The 16,990-nt window shown below is 37.1% G+C and overlaps 1 protein-coding gene across 3 annotated transcripts in view; it reads left to right on the forward strand.

Moving 5' to 3' along the window:
- The window catches only part of PLEKHA3 (pleckstrin homology domain containing A3), a 32,542-nt gene extending 15,759 nt beyond the window's left edge, over positions 1 to 16,783 (forward strand). The window contains exons 6-9 of one of the 3 annotated variants that reach the window (XM_037130034.2): positions 1,831 to 1,874; positions 4,578 to 4,693; positions 7,332 to 7,487; positions 13,655 to 16,783. In XM_037130034.2, the coding sequence (XP_036985929.1) occupies positions 1,831 to 1,874; positions 4,578 to 4,693; positions 7,332 to 7,459 (288 nt within the window). In that variant the 3' untranslated portion in view covers positions 7,460 to 7,487; positions 13,655 to 16,783. The other 2 variants (XM_053665132.1, XM_037130033.2) reach the window with 2 other exon arrangements.
- Positions 16,784 to 16,990: the final 207 nt, after the last annotated feature.

Below are 16,990 nucleotides of genomic sequence, written 5' to 3' on the forward strand. Positions count from 1 at the left end.
TTTGGTGCTGTGTTCCTGAGATTGATGTATAAGGGATACACTTTTTTTTTTAACTTAAGGGGTACTTTATAGAGTCAGATACAATAAAAATACCTCAAACCTGCCTTGTTCTTGCTTTGAACTTCTAAGGAAAATGCCTTCTGTTATAAATGCTCTATAGTCCAGAGAGGTCATATATGTACTAATGTATAAGAAACTCTAATAATTGTCTCTTTTAAACCAAAACCTTCTATCAATAAAACATTATGGAAATCCAGTTAGAGGCCACTGCTCACGTTTCCTTGCTGTGCCATTTTTCTTCTCTCCTAAAGTACAGATTGTGGCTTATGTAATTTGTTCTAGAGACATAGTACAGGGAAGGAAAGTCAGGTCAGACAGTATTAATAGGAAAATCCTTTAAAAAAACAAGTAGGTGAAAAATAAAGTTGAAATATTGGAGAATTCCAAAATCAACATGATAGTTATAACCATTTTATATAGTTATTTTTATTGTATCTCTTGAAATTAACTTGCATTTAATAGTATTTCAAACCATCCTGGCAGTTCAAACAGTGGTCATTTTGATCCACAGATTGAGTGATAATTGTATTGGGGATGTCAAGGGAGTAATTCTAAAAGAAGTGATATCTGTTCAAGGAGATATTAATGTCCAGTGGCATCTTAGTGTCATTTATATTAGATGTCACTGGACTGCAAAGTGGATGGGTCATAACTCTTATCATTTCAACTGGGATTTCTTAGAGCAACTGGTGGCTCATGTCACACATGTAGAAAGCATTTATTTACGTGAGACAAAGGTTAGACTTGGATTGGACTGGAAGACTCTTGGGCCCTGCATATAAAAGCAACCCTCCTTAGCCTTTAGTATAATAAGCTTTGTTCTCTTGCTACCTTGTGAAACATTGAAATAATCTGTTTTATTTTGCTGCCTCTTTCCATGTTTTTTAGTGGATTAGCTGAATCTTCTAAATTATGCTTAGTATTTGTCATATTTATTAATGCTCTGCTAGTAAATTTTATATTTGTATTTTAAATAAGTGGTTTTAGAAACCTATCTGAACCTTAGGGTTCTTCTTCCAAATTCTTTTTTTTTTTTAAGTTTGTGGGTTTACTTTTCTTTTATTTTTTTAAAGATATTATTCATTTATTTACTTTTAGAGAGGAAGGGAAGGAGAGGAGAGAAATATCAATGTATGGTTGCCTCTCATGAGTCCCCTGCTGGGAACTGGCCTGCAACCGAGGCATGTGCCCTGACTGGGAATCGAACTGCGATTATGTGGTTCACAGGCCCGCGCTCAATCCACTGAGCTACCAAATTCTTTAAAGACTTGAATTATTAATGCCATCTTCCATGAAAAACACACTTTAGAACATCTGTGGAACAACTTCCTGAATAATGAATGGTAAAGAGAAGCTTTGCTCCTAGACTGTATTCCTGCTCTTTAAAAAATGTAGTGAGAGGGATTTATTAGAATATTTTCTGGCTTACTATATACACCTTTTTGTCAAAAATATTGTGATTTGGGGAACTAGTTAAGTATACTGTTTTTTATATTTATGTACACACACAGACACACATGATATAAAATATGATGTCTGGTTTTTAGTAATGAGAAAAGAATATGGCATGTTTTTGGTATGTGGTAAGAAAGATTCCCATTAATGGTTATTAGGGAGAAAGCTTGACATTGTGCGAATAATGTTACTTGAGCATGTAAAAAAATTTTTTTTGTTTTGGCCAGCTACCTATTTTTCTGAATAAAGGTAATACATTAGAGCTGCTTTATTCTACTCGAATAATGGATTATGCTTCTTTCTTTAAATTTTCAGATGAAGCGTTCTGTCAGTCACCCTGGTTCTTGCAGTTCAGAGAGGTAAAGCTATCTTTTCTTTGGACCACGTCTTCTTAAAATTATACCTACTTAGGGAAATTCTTTGGGCCAATATCATAAGGGGGTATGGAATATAAATTCTGTATGGGCAGTCTGATTCTGATTTGCTCAGCATTTTTATATCTTAGTGCTTAGTATAGGGCCTGGCCCCAGTTGGTAGTCAGTAACAGAAAAAAAGAGAGAATAAATTAACCAGCAAGCTAAGCACCTGGCCAGCTATTGTACCTTTTTTAGATGTTTGAAATGATATCAAACTGTAGTTTATAGAAATCCATATTTGACATACCAAGGCTCCAGAGCTTAGGCTCGCTAATTTTACTACAGCTTTTTATACCATTATATGTTTATGCTGAGCTATTGTATAATTAGAAGCTAAAGATCATACCGAGAAGACAGAAAAACCAGTTAATTTTTTTTTATTTTTCTTTTTTAAATTTAATTTTTAAATTTTATTGTTCAGTTACAGTGTCCCCATTTCCCCCGTTGCTCTCCCCTGTCCAACACCTGCTCCCAAAGACAGTCCCCTCCCCATTGTCCTTGTCCACGGGTCCTTTGTACATTTCCTGCATTATCCCATTCTCCCCTCCACTCTGGTCCCTGTCAGTTTGTTCTTTATTTCCATGTCTCTGGTTCTTTTTTGCTCATTTGTTTGTTTTGTTGATTAGTTTCCACTTATAGGTGAGATCTTATGGTATTTGTCTTTCACTGCCTGGCTTATTTCACTTAGCATAATACTGTCCGGTTTCATCCGTGCTGTCGTGAAGGGTAGGAGTTCCTTCTTTCTTTCTGCTGTGTAGTATTCCATTGTGTAAATATACCACAGGTTTTTGATCCACTCATTTATTGATGGGCACTTAAGCTGTTTCCAGCATATGGCTCTTGTAAATTGTGCTGCTATGAACACTGGGGTGCATAGGTTCTTTTGGATTCATGTTTCAGGGTTCTTAGGGTATAATCCCAGTAGTGGAATTTCTGGATCAAAAGGCAGTTCCTTTTTTAGTTTTTTGAGAAAATTCCCCACTGTTTTCCACAGTGGCTGTACCAGCCTGCATTCCCACCAATAGTATACTAGGGTTCCCTTTCTCAATAACCTGGCCAGTACTTGTTTGTTGATTTGGTTATGATGGCCATTCTGACCAGTGTGAAGTGGTATCTCATTGTAAAACCAGTTTGTATTTTAAAGTATATATTCATATCAACACATTGAAAAAATTTACCTTCTAAACATATCTTGCCAGTATCCCGGGCTATTAGAGTATTCTTTTTTTCCCCAAATATTCTGTTTATTTATTTTTAGAGAGAGGGAGAAGGAGGGAGAAAGAGAGGGAGAGAAACATCAGTCTGTGGTTACTTATCATGTATCCCCGACTGGGGACCTGGCCCACAACTCACCTGACTGGGAATCAAACTAGTGACTTTTACAGGCCCGTAATCAATCCACTGAGCTACACCAGCCAGGGCTGGAGTATTCTTTTTTTTTTTTTTTAATTTTATTATTTATTTATCTTTAGAGGGGAAGTGGGGGAAGGAGAGAGGGAGAGAAACATCAATGTATGGTTGCCTTTTGTGCGTCCCCTGCTGGGAACTGGCCTGCAGGGAACCGGCCTGCAACCCAGGCATGTGCCCTGACTGGGAATCGAACCGCGATCGTGTGGTTCGCAGGCCCGCGCTCAATCCACTGAGCTACACCAGCCAGGGCTGGAGTATTCTTTATCTTGGTAGGTGACATTCATTTAAATTGCTGTAGTTATCTTACTTGGTTCATTTGAAAGTGATGAGATTATAGTGACATTAGCATTTCTCTACATTACGAATAAGTACTAATGGAGGCTTTATTATTGTTCCATCACCGTTTTTCTCCCTCTGGTGGTTACATAATCTTTCCTTGAACTGTCATATGCTCAGAGGAGTCCAGTGCTGATGTTCTCCATGAATCCAATCCCATCAGGAAATGAAGAGTTCCACCAACTGAATTTTCCAGAAAAATAGAAGCTTGATCCCTTTGACAAAATTTTATATTTACGAGAGAAATTTTTTGACCTGTATTTATTTATCCCTTTTACCTAAAATAAGATACAATTATTTATATTAAATAATTAAACTTTTAAATTTTCTTCTAGATGAATAAGGTCATTAGCAACAGAAACGTTGGACTTTCATATAGTGATAGCCAGTGATTTTTTTAGACTGATTTTGCTAGGCTGTTTTTTTAAATAGTTTTTTAGCCTCCACTTGCCATCTTTGTCTTGCTGCTGTCAGAGAGTGGACCTCTAGCATGCTCCCAAGCACCTGCTGTCCCCCTCACCCTGCTGTTTTTAATTGGCTCTGATACGAGATCTGTGCCTGTACGAGATCCATAACTTAGTTTTCAGACCTCAGTTAATCCCCCAGAATGTCTGCTGTCTAGTGGGATCTTCCTCTGTAAAAGAAATCACTTTCATTGTACCCCCTTTCCATGTAGTTCTGTTCACAGGGTCATATTATCCCGGTTATCAGCTACATTCTAAACAACTTGGCTTACTTGTGGCCTGACCTCTGAACAAGTAGAATTTACTAAAATAGAACTTTGGACATAAAATAGTTCCTTTTTCATTTAAAGAGAAGTCATTTAAAACTCCAGATAAGCTGAGGGTATTTTCATTTGTTAAAGGTCTTATAGCTTAATGCTTTTTATTTAATTGGCAGGAGCAGCCACTCTGTAAAAGAACCAGCATCTGCACTTCACCGATTCTCCCAGCGTCGCCGAAGAACCTACTCCGATACAGACTCTTGTAATGATATGTCTCTAGAAGACCCAGATAGTAAGTTAGATGGGGTTTGTCTCTCTTTGGTCTATTCAGCACAATTATTTTGGGTCTTTGTAATTATTGAAATGAAGAATGCTGACAAGTAAGCACTATATTTGGGCCATTGTACTTAGAACTGAATTTCTTAGTTGAGAGTTAAGCAAACAGTACGTAATCAACAGACATTCAGATATCGTTTTACAAATGCCTTTGTTATTAACTAAGACATGCTGAGTAACTCTTTGTAAATACCAAATCTTAGGCTTAACGTATAATACCAAAATCTTTCATTCTCACCACATTTGCATTTAAAAAATATTTTAGAAGAAAAAAGTAACTTGTAGGTAAGATTTAGGGCAAGTTTACAGTTCTAAAAAGAAATAAAAACAAGTTCTAAGTTTAAAGGAAAACATCAGCATTGTTAATGAAATAATTTGAAATGGCCAAGGAAGGTAATTTTTTACTGGTGGTGATGGTCAGTTATAGTAGCATTTATTCCTGTACCTTTTTTATCCCTTGCTACTTTCTATGTTTTTGGCAGCATACTGTGATTTAATATTTTAGGAAAGATTTTGTGATTTATGTTAAATTTTAACTATTTTTCTTTTTAGGGAAAAAACTTTGAAAGGGTGTCAGATTATCTAGTTAGACAGTAATGATCATGATTTCCACTGAACACAAATAGTCTTAATACAATTCCATCAGTAGGGTTTTGCTTTTCAAAGTCTTTACTGTTGCCTGTGAAGCATGTAGGATAGAAATTACACATAGTTCCTAATTACATAACAGATTTTGTGCCAAGAGTTTATTTGTGAGTTAGTTGTGTGGAACACAGATTTTATTTCCCTGGTGGAAATGACAAGTGGTGGCTCGGTTCTTTAGATTGCCTAGAAGAGCCCAGCGACTTCATAGTATGGCTAAAGTAGGACAAAACAAACTGGGGTGGGTTTCTAGTATTTGAATACATTGGAAACATTGATTAAGATAGAGTTGTTTTACTTAACCAGGTTAAACAGGCTTATCTATAGGAGAATGTAGAGTTCATGAAGATGATGGAGATTCTAAAAGGGACTGCTGGCTATTTTCAGATCTTTAGAAGTTGATGGTATCTTTTATGCCCATTTTTATTACAGAACTAATAATCTACGTATTGATATAAAGCACTTCTCTGTGCTCATTACCATTTTCAATTTAAGTTGGGGCAATGGATAAAGACAGGAAGAAAGGAAAGGGGTAAGAGTGATAAGGGCGAGGGAGAAAGAAACCTTCCTGGGTGTTTAGGACAACTTGGAGGAGGCAAGGAAAAGAGGAAGAGGGTTACAGAGGTTAGGTGTGGAGAAAAAACTGTTATCTGATGTGTGTAATAGTATTCTGATTTACCATGTTTTCTGCCTTCTATCTGTGATCCTTTAATCCAGAGCTCATGAAAAAGTTCTCGATGCTGCCTTGTTCTTTTCTCCAGATGCCACTTCCCTTTTTCTTTAAGGGGAACTTTTCATTTGTGATAGCTATATTGATTTCTTCCAAGCTAGCCATTTTCCTTAGCTCTCTTCTGTTTTAATCACAGTTTTCATATAATATCTAAGTATAAAGCCTTACTCCATTTAGCAGTCCTTAATGTAGTTGTAAGGAGTGCAACAAAACTACTCACACATACATACATGTGGATACATATGCATACATATTCATCAGACGAGATCTGGCACATTCAGGGTGGTATGGCTGTAGACTCATATGTATTCATATACATATAGGTATCTCAGTTCTTTAGAACTTTTTAAAAATTGGCCAGTGTAGACTAGGTCAGAAGTTTTATTCTTAGATTTCCTTCTGTTTATCTGAAAGTTTAGTGGCACAGTTAGTAGACAAAGCAGAGACCGAAGAGTGCTCTTTCTAAGAAAATACCTGGTTTACAATTGGCAGTCTTAGTTGAAAGTCTTTATCCCTAAAAATTATTTTCTTTGAGAGATGCAGCTGCTCCTATCTTTATTAACTAGACTTAAAAAATAAAAGCACTAAGTGTTAATGTTAAATTTAAATGGTATGTACCTGTAAAAGTACAGCTGCCTTGCAACCAGACCATGCCAGTGTGTTTAGTTGTGTTCACTGGCAGCTAGAGCGGTAGTTTCTGAGTTGCTTTGCAGATGGAACTATGGGAAGTTTCAGAGTGGGTTACCCTGTCAGCTTTGCTCAGAAAGAGCAAGACCTGCATCAGCCCTAGTTCTGTTCCTAATTTTTGATCTTGTGTTTGGAATGTAAGCTTTTTTCGGGTCATGGTTTCTTTGCCTAAAAGCAAGGTTATTGACATAATTAAAACTATCAGGCTGAAAAAAACTATAGTTAATTAAGAAAGACTAAATTCAATTCAGCTAATACTGACTGCCCATTATGTGCCGACCATCGTTACAGTGATGAACGGCATAAATATTTCTACTTCAGGTGGTTTCATAATTTATCTCATGAATGCTGAAGTTTCTCCTTATGACTACCAATAATAGGAAAGTTAGATTTTTCTCTATTAATCAAATGATCAAAAAACTAGTAGGAAGCTAAAGTAATTCATGTCTCTGAATAGAAAACTTAAAATGTTCTTCACAGAGGATTGGAATTAATATTAATGGGTTGTTTAACCTTTTAATCAATTTCTTAATAGGGCCTCTTCACTGTTCAAGAAATACACTTAATGGAGATTTGGCATCAGCAACCATTCCTGAAGAAAGCAGACTAATGGCCAAAAAAAAATCTGAATTGGAAGATCCTCTTTCATCCTCCTCTTCTTGAGGAAACCGAAGTGTCCAACTTCCTCTAAGTATTGCTATGCAAAAGCTGCTGTAATTAAACTGTGTTGTAGGGAGTAGTTCTTCCCTTAGGATTTCTCTGCACTTTATAGTATATTGTAAAACAGACAAAAACCACATACCTTTGAAGTGTATTTTATCTTTATATAGTTTATTTGCAAGAGTATTTTCCTAATAACTTCACAGTATGAATGTGCATCTTTTTTTCTTTTTAAACAAATGATGGTGTAACATTTTGACATCCATAGGGACAAATGTAGATATTTTTCTAAAAAACTGTGAGGGACTGACAACTTAGTCAGTATATTGTAGCTTATAAACATGAGATCTTATAAATGTAAGGTTTCAGTTTGACAGAAGTGTGATATATGTAACTTGTGCCATGGACCAAATGGTCACTTTCCCCCAGCTGGAAATGAGTTACGATAGCATCTTGATGGTGACTGTACTGTATTCCTTTAAGCAAAAAGGAAACATTTACTATTCTAAATATTTTTAGCCTGAATCCCGTGACACTGAGGATTTTTTACAAACCAGATCATGCTGTCCTTCGTATGTGAAGTTGACACTACTGATTTGTCAAAACCAAATGTTGGGTTAAAGTATTTCTTTTTTATTTATTTATTTTCTTCTTGCATCAAACAACGACCTACCAAATTTAAGTTGTGTATACATTGGTATTTACACTGTTCTAGAAAAGAGGTTAATGTTGTAGTGACCTTGCTCACCAGAGAAATAAATGACTTTCAGTGGAAGAAGATTTTAGCGCTTTTTTCTCCTAAAATAGACATTAAGCTGCAGTTTTAAGGTATTAATGTTTGCAGCTCTTTAGAATATCGAGAGACATTTTTTTTATTTATAAATATTTATACAAAAAAGGAATTCTCTCAAGGAAACTGTTCTATATCACTTATTCGAGAATGGCATTATTTAATTAAAGAACAAATAGCTTTTTTTTTTGGTATTTTCTGTTCATATCTATTGTCAGTGTTTGCCTTGTAAACTGTTTTTTTAATTCACTTTGGAGTGATGGTTTTGTTCGAGGTCTTGAATGAGGAGCACTTTAAAACAAACTGGTTTGGTGTTTTTAAGTTAATAATGTGTTTAATAAATATGTGGTTTTTGCATTCAAACTCATCATATAATACATCGTATTTTTTTACACTTGTTGATATTCTGTCTAATTTTTATCAGGTTTTAATAGTATTCATTATTGCTTTGATTTTGTTTGTATATTCAGACCTCATAGTGAAAACACTAATGAGGCATATTTTTCATTTTGTTGCCTATAAGCTTAAAACAGGGTGGCTTATTTCACTCAAAAATTTTCTTATATGCTTATGTGAGAATTTTTTTAAAGTCAATACTTGGTATGTACTAAAGTAAATCTGTAATTATAGGCTTTCTCCTTTAAGTTTAAAATGGACTCATGCAATCTATAATTATTAATATGCATTAAGATAAACTGGATGCTACTTAAAAGTATTTGTGATTTTAAATAGCACAGAGGTCATTCGATTGTATCCAGTGGAATCTTTTTCTGTTCGGAGGTTTTGCTTCATATGTCCTATTTGAGAAAAAAAGTTTGATAATGTAGTAAGTTTTCATATTGAGCAAATAGATTTTTTAATTTCTTTTTTGTTTTTGATTTTCAATTTTTTTGTAGTAAGAACCTGTATTGTGATAAGACCATGAAGTTCAAGGTGCTACTTGATAGGGAGTTTTTCTGGTAGTTCTTTTATGAACTGATAGGTTTATAATGAAAATACTATAACAAGGTTTTGAACTCCTAGAAAATAAATCCATTTTCTATTGCTTTATCCAAAAAGCTGAGTTCCTGAACAGTTTTCTGTAAATTTTTAAAAAAATAAAATGCAGTCATTTCTGGTACATATTTTTTCCTTCTTGAAACAGGTGCTTTGAACAAGTTTGTTACATTCCTACGAAAGGCTTTTATTGTGACTTGGAGCCACTTTTTTCTCTTAGGAGCCAGTATATTTGTGAAATGTTTTTTTGAGGGGATTTAAATGTATCTAGGTTTTCATCAGTGAACGGGAGGCATGAAGCAACCTATAATGCTCAGGGAACCTGCATTTTGAGGAGCCCGGTGCATTTTTTCCTTTTTTTTCTTACCTGAGGATACTTTTCATTGATTTTACAGAGAGAAAAGGGGGGGGAGGGGAGAGAGGGAGAGAGAGTGAGAGAGAAACATCGATGTGAGAGGCAAAGGTCAATCAGTTGCCTCCTGGAAGTGCCCTGACCTGGAATCGAACCTGCAACCTTTTGGTGCATGGGACAATGTTCCACCTATCTGAGCCACCCGGCCAGGACCCCTGGTTTATTTTCAGGTGTGCTTGACTTTTCTGAAGTTTAAGAAAAAGATGAAGCAAATAAGAACAATTCTGTAAGGATTTTGGCTTGTCAGGATTTAAAAAAAAATAGTATGTAACTATTGGTTGTCCTTGTTTTGCTCTGTCTAGGCCATGGGATTGCTGAGAAATGTGGAGACCCTGTGTATCAGCAATCTAAGCAACACCAGTACTTGCTTTTCTTTTCAAGTACCTGGTTTCTGTTGTGTGAGAATTGCAGACCTCCATGATTAAAGCAACCTTCGTGAGAATTGCTTTATAAATGGACCAAATTTGAACTGTGTCATATTACATTGAATTATTGTGTTATGTTCAATCAGGACAAGTCGAGAAATGGATGCATTTCTTAAACTTAAAGTCTAAGCCAAGAAATAAAGTACTCCATTTCCACAGTTATCATGGAAGCTTTGCCCCTGGATTGTAGTTTTTCACTGTGCATAATTACATTTCGTGTTTAGCAGACATCACAAAGATCTCAGGAAATACATCCCTGTAATACGTTACTCTTATACTACTGTTTATACTGACTGCATGCACATTATAATATTACTTTGGAGTCTACCAGTTTTTTACTTCTTTTTATCAAATGAAGTGCCTCTGGGTCTGTCCTTTGAGCCTTGCTATTGCCACTTGGTGCAGAGGGAGAGTCCTGGCCTGGAAGAAAGCCTGGTTAGGCTGGGGAGTCCCTTTCAGGAGGTCACCCTTTCAGTAGCCCTGGTGGGTAAGTTAACTGTAGCTGGTAGACAGGGCTCCTTTTCATGCCTTTCCAGTTCCTTTCTTTAAATTCATACTGAATTTGTAAGTTAAAAAATCTTTTTTTCTTTTAAATTTAGCTTTCTTTTTTTCTAAAGGAATTCATGCATATCACTAAAAAACCAAATAGAACTAGAAGGGTTATAATGAAAAGGACTAGCTTCCTTTCTCCCAGCTCAGCGCCCCAGAGACGAGCACCTTGAACTCTTAGTGGTGTGTTCTCTCTTTGCCTTCCAATTTGGAAATAGTAATATTACTTTTTCTTGATTTATCAATTTCAGAAATGGTTCTTGAATTCCATTTATGGCAGGCAGGCTTTACTTTTCTTATAACCCTGTCTCCCCCATCTCTTTCAATATAGATTCATCACAACTTGTTAAATCAGTAGATAATAAATTGTGTTCCCTGATGAACCCAGTGATGAACTATCATTATTTCCTTTCTACTGGAATCTTATTTTCCCCACAACTAATATTTGCCTGAATTTGGAAGTTGCTAACTTTTTTTTATGTACCTATCTCAATGATTACCCAAAGGAAACATAAGATAACCTGTCGGCTTTTTTTATTTTGTTTTGTTTTTTGGGGACATTTTTTCCACAGTCTTTCCTCTTCCACTATCTGAACCATTACTCTCCAGGCCTGTGCACAGGCCGATGGCCACCCTGGGAAGTCCCTTTCTGTTTTAGTCTCTGGGCTAAAGTCTCTGTTTTAGTCTTTGGATCCTATGACTTCCTCTTTCTCGCTGTATTGCCCTTTCTTTTGTTTTTGTCAAAGTGTACCCACTACCAAAAACTTTCTAGGGAAAAGTGCATGAGAAGTAAAAATTTTGAGACTTTACAGTTGTGAAAATGTCTGTGCTCTTGATTTGATTGGTAGTCTGGAATCTATGTTGGAAGTGTTTTTCCCTAAGAATTTTAAAGGCAGCCATCCATTGTCTTGTGGCATTTGTTATTCCTGTGAAAGGTCTCATGCTCTTTTCTTACATGGGACCTGGTTTTATACTCTGGAAGCATTTAGGGGCTTCTCTTTACTCCTAACATTTCATGGTGATGTGTGGGTCTTCATTCATTCATTCACTCATTCATGTTGATGGGTATTTGACTTGGTGGAGTCTGTTAATAGGGAGACTTCTTCAATTCTGGGAAATTTTTTGTTTTATCTTTTTGATAATTTTCTGTCCTTCATTTTCTGCATCTGTTGTTCTAGAATTCCTGTTATTTGAATGTAGGAACTTCCAGATTGGTCATATAATTAAAAAAATTTTTCCAGTTGCTCCTGAAGTTGTGTGTGTGTATATATACATATATATATATTTATGTATGTGTGTGTATAAAATATATGTATTTTTTATTATCCTCTGGCTCTTTTGTTAATATTTTTAAAGCTATGTTTCGATTCCTAATTATCTTTTATCTTTTCTAATTATCATGATAGGACATTATGAAAAAGAACAACAGATTCAATGTCTTTTCATTATCCCCAGGGATACTTAGGGTTTCTTTTCCCCTCACGTCTTTCCTGTTCGTTGCATTTTCTGTTTCTTTCATGTCCCTATTTTCTGTTTATTTGTTCCCTATTTTCTGTTTATTTGTTGTGGATGACACCTCACATTCTGAAAGCTTCAGTAGAAAACTAGAGAGGCCGTCCATTCTATTTAGGGTCAGGTCCTAAGAGGTCAGTTTCATAGGCCTGAAGGGCCATCAGGCAGATTTGGCCTTGTTGTTGGAGTCCCCTTAAATTTCCAGTAGGGGTCTTTTCTTCTCTTTTCCTTTTTTATACCACTGTAGTAACTGATTCATTTATTTATTTATTTTTATTTAAAAATTTAAAAAAATTATTTATCTTTGGTGGGGAAGGGAAGGAGAGGGAGAGAAATATCAATGTATGGTTGCCTCTTGTGCATCTCCTGCTGGGAACTGGCCTGCAACCCAGGCATGTGCCCTGACTGGGAATTGAACTGTGATCCTCTAGTTTGCAGGCCCGCGCTCAATCCATTGAGTTATACCAGCCAGGGCTGATTTATTTATTTCTTAACATAGCTTTTTATTTTTTCCTCTTTTTAAAAAAATTGTTTAAGTATAGGGGAGTGTGTAGAAAATAAACTTCTTTACTATTCTATACTTCATTCTTTCCACTCTCTGATGCTTTTTGATTAATGTGGTTTTACTGTACTGCCTACCTCGTAGGGTTGATGTGAGGGCTAGAAGAATAAACACACATAAAGCACTTAGAACAGTACCTGGCACATGGTGGTATAAAGGAAGTGTTAGCTATTATTAAATTACCATTATTATTATTACTACCTTTAATTCAGTAACCCACTTAGACTTAAATGAAGAGGTTTTCAGCATAAGAAGACTTGTTGACACATGAGAAAATCCAGTGTTGGTAATGTGGACACTGCATTCTTAACCAGGGTTCACACGAGATGTTCAGGTGTTACATTTTATCTGGGACACATTAAAGCCTTAAAAAAGTCCAATCAGTAATAGTTAGTCTAAACGTTTTTAAAAGTGTACAGTAACAATTTTGATGTGCTTTTAAGCTTCACTGGCATGTTTTTGTTTTTATCACCTGAATATGAAGTATAGAGTGTAACTGAGGCGATATTTGCCTTGCCTCTCCTACAGCCAGGAGGCGCCGCACTCATAAGCAGAAGGGAGACGTTGAGAAGTCATGGATTGCAGTCACTATACCATGACTTCTGGTGGGTGGCTGTGACTTTTCAGAAAATGTGAATTTATATAAGCAAAATGCTTGTGTTTGCTCATTTAAATATCTTCTTTGTGTCTGGATTGAGCATGTAACACAGAATTCAGCTTCTTAAGAGGGGAAGTGGGAGTAGGTAGTCCCACTACTCTTTAAACAGATAGCGAACCTGTCTATATTGGGGAAGGGGGTTTTTATTTCTAAGATTTGCATTCTCCCTTATTAGAGTTCCATGGCTGAGAACTGGCTTATAAATATAAGCACCAGGAGAGATGAGGAAATTTTCTACAAAAGGTATGGCCAGTTGCCCAGTGTGATTGATTGAGCTTCTTTGCGAACTCCCAGGATCCCTTTGGCAGTCGGATGGAACAGACGAATGTGGGGATGGATGGTCGGCTGTGCCTGCTCCTGGCCCGGTCTGGCATCCTCCTCCCAGGAGCCAGTGTCGCCGGGGCCCCTGCCCGCACGCTGAGATGTTTCATCTCCAGAGCTGTTCTGTCTGCGTGGAGCCCTTATGCTGCTGCCTCTTCTTCAAATGCCGCAATGAATCTACAGATTTTTCCAGGGCTGAATTTGCCCTTTCTGTCCCATAACGTGCTCTCTTTCCCCTCAAAATAACTTCTGTTGGTCTCTTTGATAATAAAACACTTTGGAACAGTTATGTGTGCCAGTTGCCTCAGCTCATTTTAGCCTCTTAACAAAGATGTTAAAGTACAAAAAATACAAGAGCAACAGGATGCCCAGAACCAGAATGAACTCATATGTGGCTGATTAGAATGATGAATATTTTGTTACTGTGTCCGGAAATACTAAGTGTTTAAATGATCTCTTTATTTTATTTTGTATTCTAGTTCTAGACTAGTGTTAATTGCTAATTTAATAACCCAGAATTTAATCACAAAATCCCAAATTTATGGCAGGACGGATTAAGTTTTGATTAATTGTGGATAGGAAAATCAAATGAATTAATACAGTGATATTAACATATTAAGTAATTTTTGATATCAGGGAGGGGTAGTTTCCATGAGCAATGTATTCAGAATATCAAAGGTGAATAAAATATATGACTCTTAATGAATTTCCTCAGTTTTATTCTATCAGAGTGCAAGGAGGATGCTGTTGATACTCTCTGTGCTTTTAAAAGTGTGTCACAAAGACTGCGTTACCCACTTAAATCTCCATGTTAAGGGTGGTGCCAGATTTGGTAGTGTGGAGACAGGAACAGAGGAGAGAACTTTGTTTCAAAGGGACCCACAGCCACCAGGAGCTAGAGCCGCGCACACACTTCCTGCCCAGCCTCTGGGTGTCAGGAGGCAGAGGCTGTCATTCAGGATGAGACGAAGCAGGTTAGGAGTAAAGAGTGAGTCCTGTGTACTGAAAAGGTCCCTTCTAGCACTGCTCTGTAAATTCTGGGACAGCTGTGTTATTTCTTGCCCTTGCTCTTACTTTTTAAAAGCAGTTCCTGAATACATCCTCTTTATGAAGTAATCACTTAGACAATACAAATAAAACAAAAGTTCACCTCGACATCCCCACTTCTCTAGGAATAACCACTCTTTTCTGGTGTGTGTCCTTCCAGACCTTTTCCCTGTGCGTGGACTGATTTGACATAGGTCGTACATTGCTGCCATTTCAGGTCAGCTCCTTGGTAGCAAGGTGATTAAGCGCACAGTGGTGTGTCTCTGTGTGCGACCGGTAATGAAAAGCCAGGTGAGTCTATATATCTTCACAAATACTCTTTTGTGGGTGACAGAATCATGCTGACCTCTGCTGTTGTTGACCAGGCAGGCATTTAGGCTCTTATTTTCTTTACTCCCTCTCTGCAAAGAAAGGTGAATTGATTGCTTTTCTAGATAGCTAGAATGAGAAAATCCTAGCGTGTCTGTTGCTTCTCATTAACCCTGTGTGTGGCAGCATGTATGTGCGGGTCTGTGTGCATGGTTTCTTGGTCGTAGACTGTGCAACTTGGAATCGTTTTGTTTTGAGATACAGCTTTATGTTTAGTTTTATAATTGACTTTACAAGTTTAGTTACAAAGGATAGAATAAGTGTGCTGTGGAAGTTACCAAGACTTGGTCAAAATAGAGTTGTGATTTTTTATTTTTGTTTGGCAGCAATCAAAATATGACCTAGAAATTAAGGGTTAAGCATCCAGATTTCTGTCAGGGGATGAATATGTGTCCATGTAATTAAAATAATCTTTACTTGATGCATTTATATGGTGAATGAGTAAACAATAAATACCTTCTAAATCTTGCCACCAGAATCAGACTCTGTAATTGAATTACATAGGAATTCTATACTCTACCCTTTTCCGGTGGTATTTTGGTTGCTAGGTGTTGCTAGGTTCCCCCAGTGTTGCGACTTGCCTCTAGCATCTGCAGACTCTGCAGAGCCCCTGACCAGATGCCTCCTCCTGGGTGAGGCCTTAGAGTACACGTGGTACTCTTCTGTTTGTCTTTATTCTTTTTTGCTCGTTTTCTTGTTTTGCAGTGGTTGGCCACAGAGAAATATGTAGCAATAAATACCTGTTTTTTTGTGTGTGTTGTTTTTAGCATCGCGACTATGGATGGCATACTGTCTTTATGGTTTTCATCTCTCTGTACCAACTCTGATAGTGTGGCTTTCAAGGACTCTGACTTTGAGGCTAGATCCGCAGAGAGTGACCTACCCACTTGATTACTGTTATCTGCCGTGGGCTTGTGGGAGAGTGCGGGGAGTGGTGGCAAGGACTCGCCATCATCCAGAGTATAAGGCAGCGATCACGCTCTGATGGTGTAACTTTGGCAGATCAAATTTTTAAGTGCGCACAATAAACAAAGTATTAACAACTCACAACTGATTTCCTGTTTTCAGTTTCCACCATCACACTAGGATGAACTTAATCTAATTGTATATTTTTTAAATGCAAACAGAAATAGCTTCTCATCTCTGTCCAGGCCAAGTGTGTACCTGTGCCTAAGTAACACACACTGTCCACTAACTAGCAGTGCCTTTGAGAATTTGAAGACCCTTGCAACATTATTGACATGTGCTCAGGGAAAAAAGACATTGCCGTCCTTTTAAAAAACTTTAAAAAGTGTGAGTTTAGCATGTGAAATTCAGTAGTGTACCAGTGCTTGACAACCCACTGTTTGTGTTTAGACCACTCTTAGTTATCACTCCAGAGATGAGTTTTAGTTCATTTCAGTTTGCATAAGTAGCAAAACTCCTTAGAAGGACTATTGCCCTTCTTTCTCTGTGCTATGTTTTTAAAATATAGCTCATGATTTCTTAGGTGGGGAATTATAGATTGTAGCTTTTCATGCTTTTCTGGATTTGGCCACACAGTGGCCTTGACCTCCTAGCCTTCCCTTGGGACATGTGGCTTCATCTGCTCTCGTGATTACATATGTCATGTCACTTCCAGATTTAACTCCTGCAGGTGTTTTCTTTCTCTGGGGGGAGTATGAGGGGAGTAGGGAGTGACTATAGTTTCAGATGATGTTTCTTTTATTTATTTATTTATTTAATATTAAATTTTATTTAGTTACTTTTCAAGTACATTTTTTTTAATCTATTTCTCCCATCCCACCCCACCCCCCCGCCCGGTCTCCTCCCTCCCTCCCATTCCCCCCCCCAGTCCTCATCTCTGTGTCTTTCATACTTGTTCCTCAAAATCCCTCCCCCTTTTTCTAATAG

Source organism: Artibeus jamaicensis, unplaced genomic scaffold, assembly GCF_021234435.1.
Source record: "Artibeus jamaicensis isolate MK-2021 breed Jamaican fruit bat unplaced genomic scaffold, CSHL_Jam_final contig_391, whole genome shotgun sequence".
Lineage (NCBI taxonomy): Eukaryota > Metazoa > Chordata > Mammalia > Chiroptera > Phyllostomidae > Artibeus > Artibeus jamaicensis.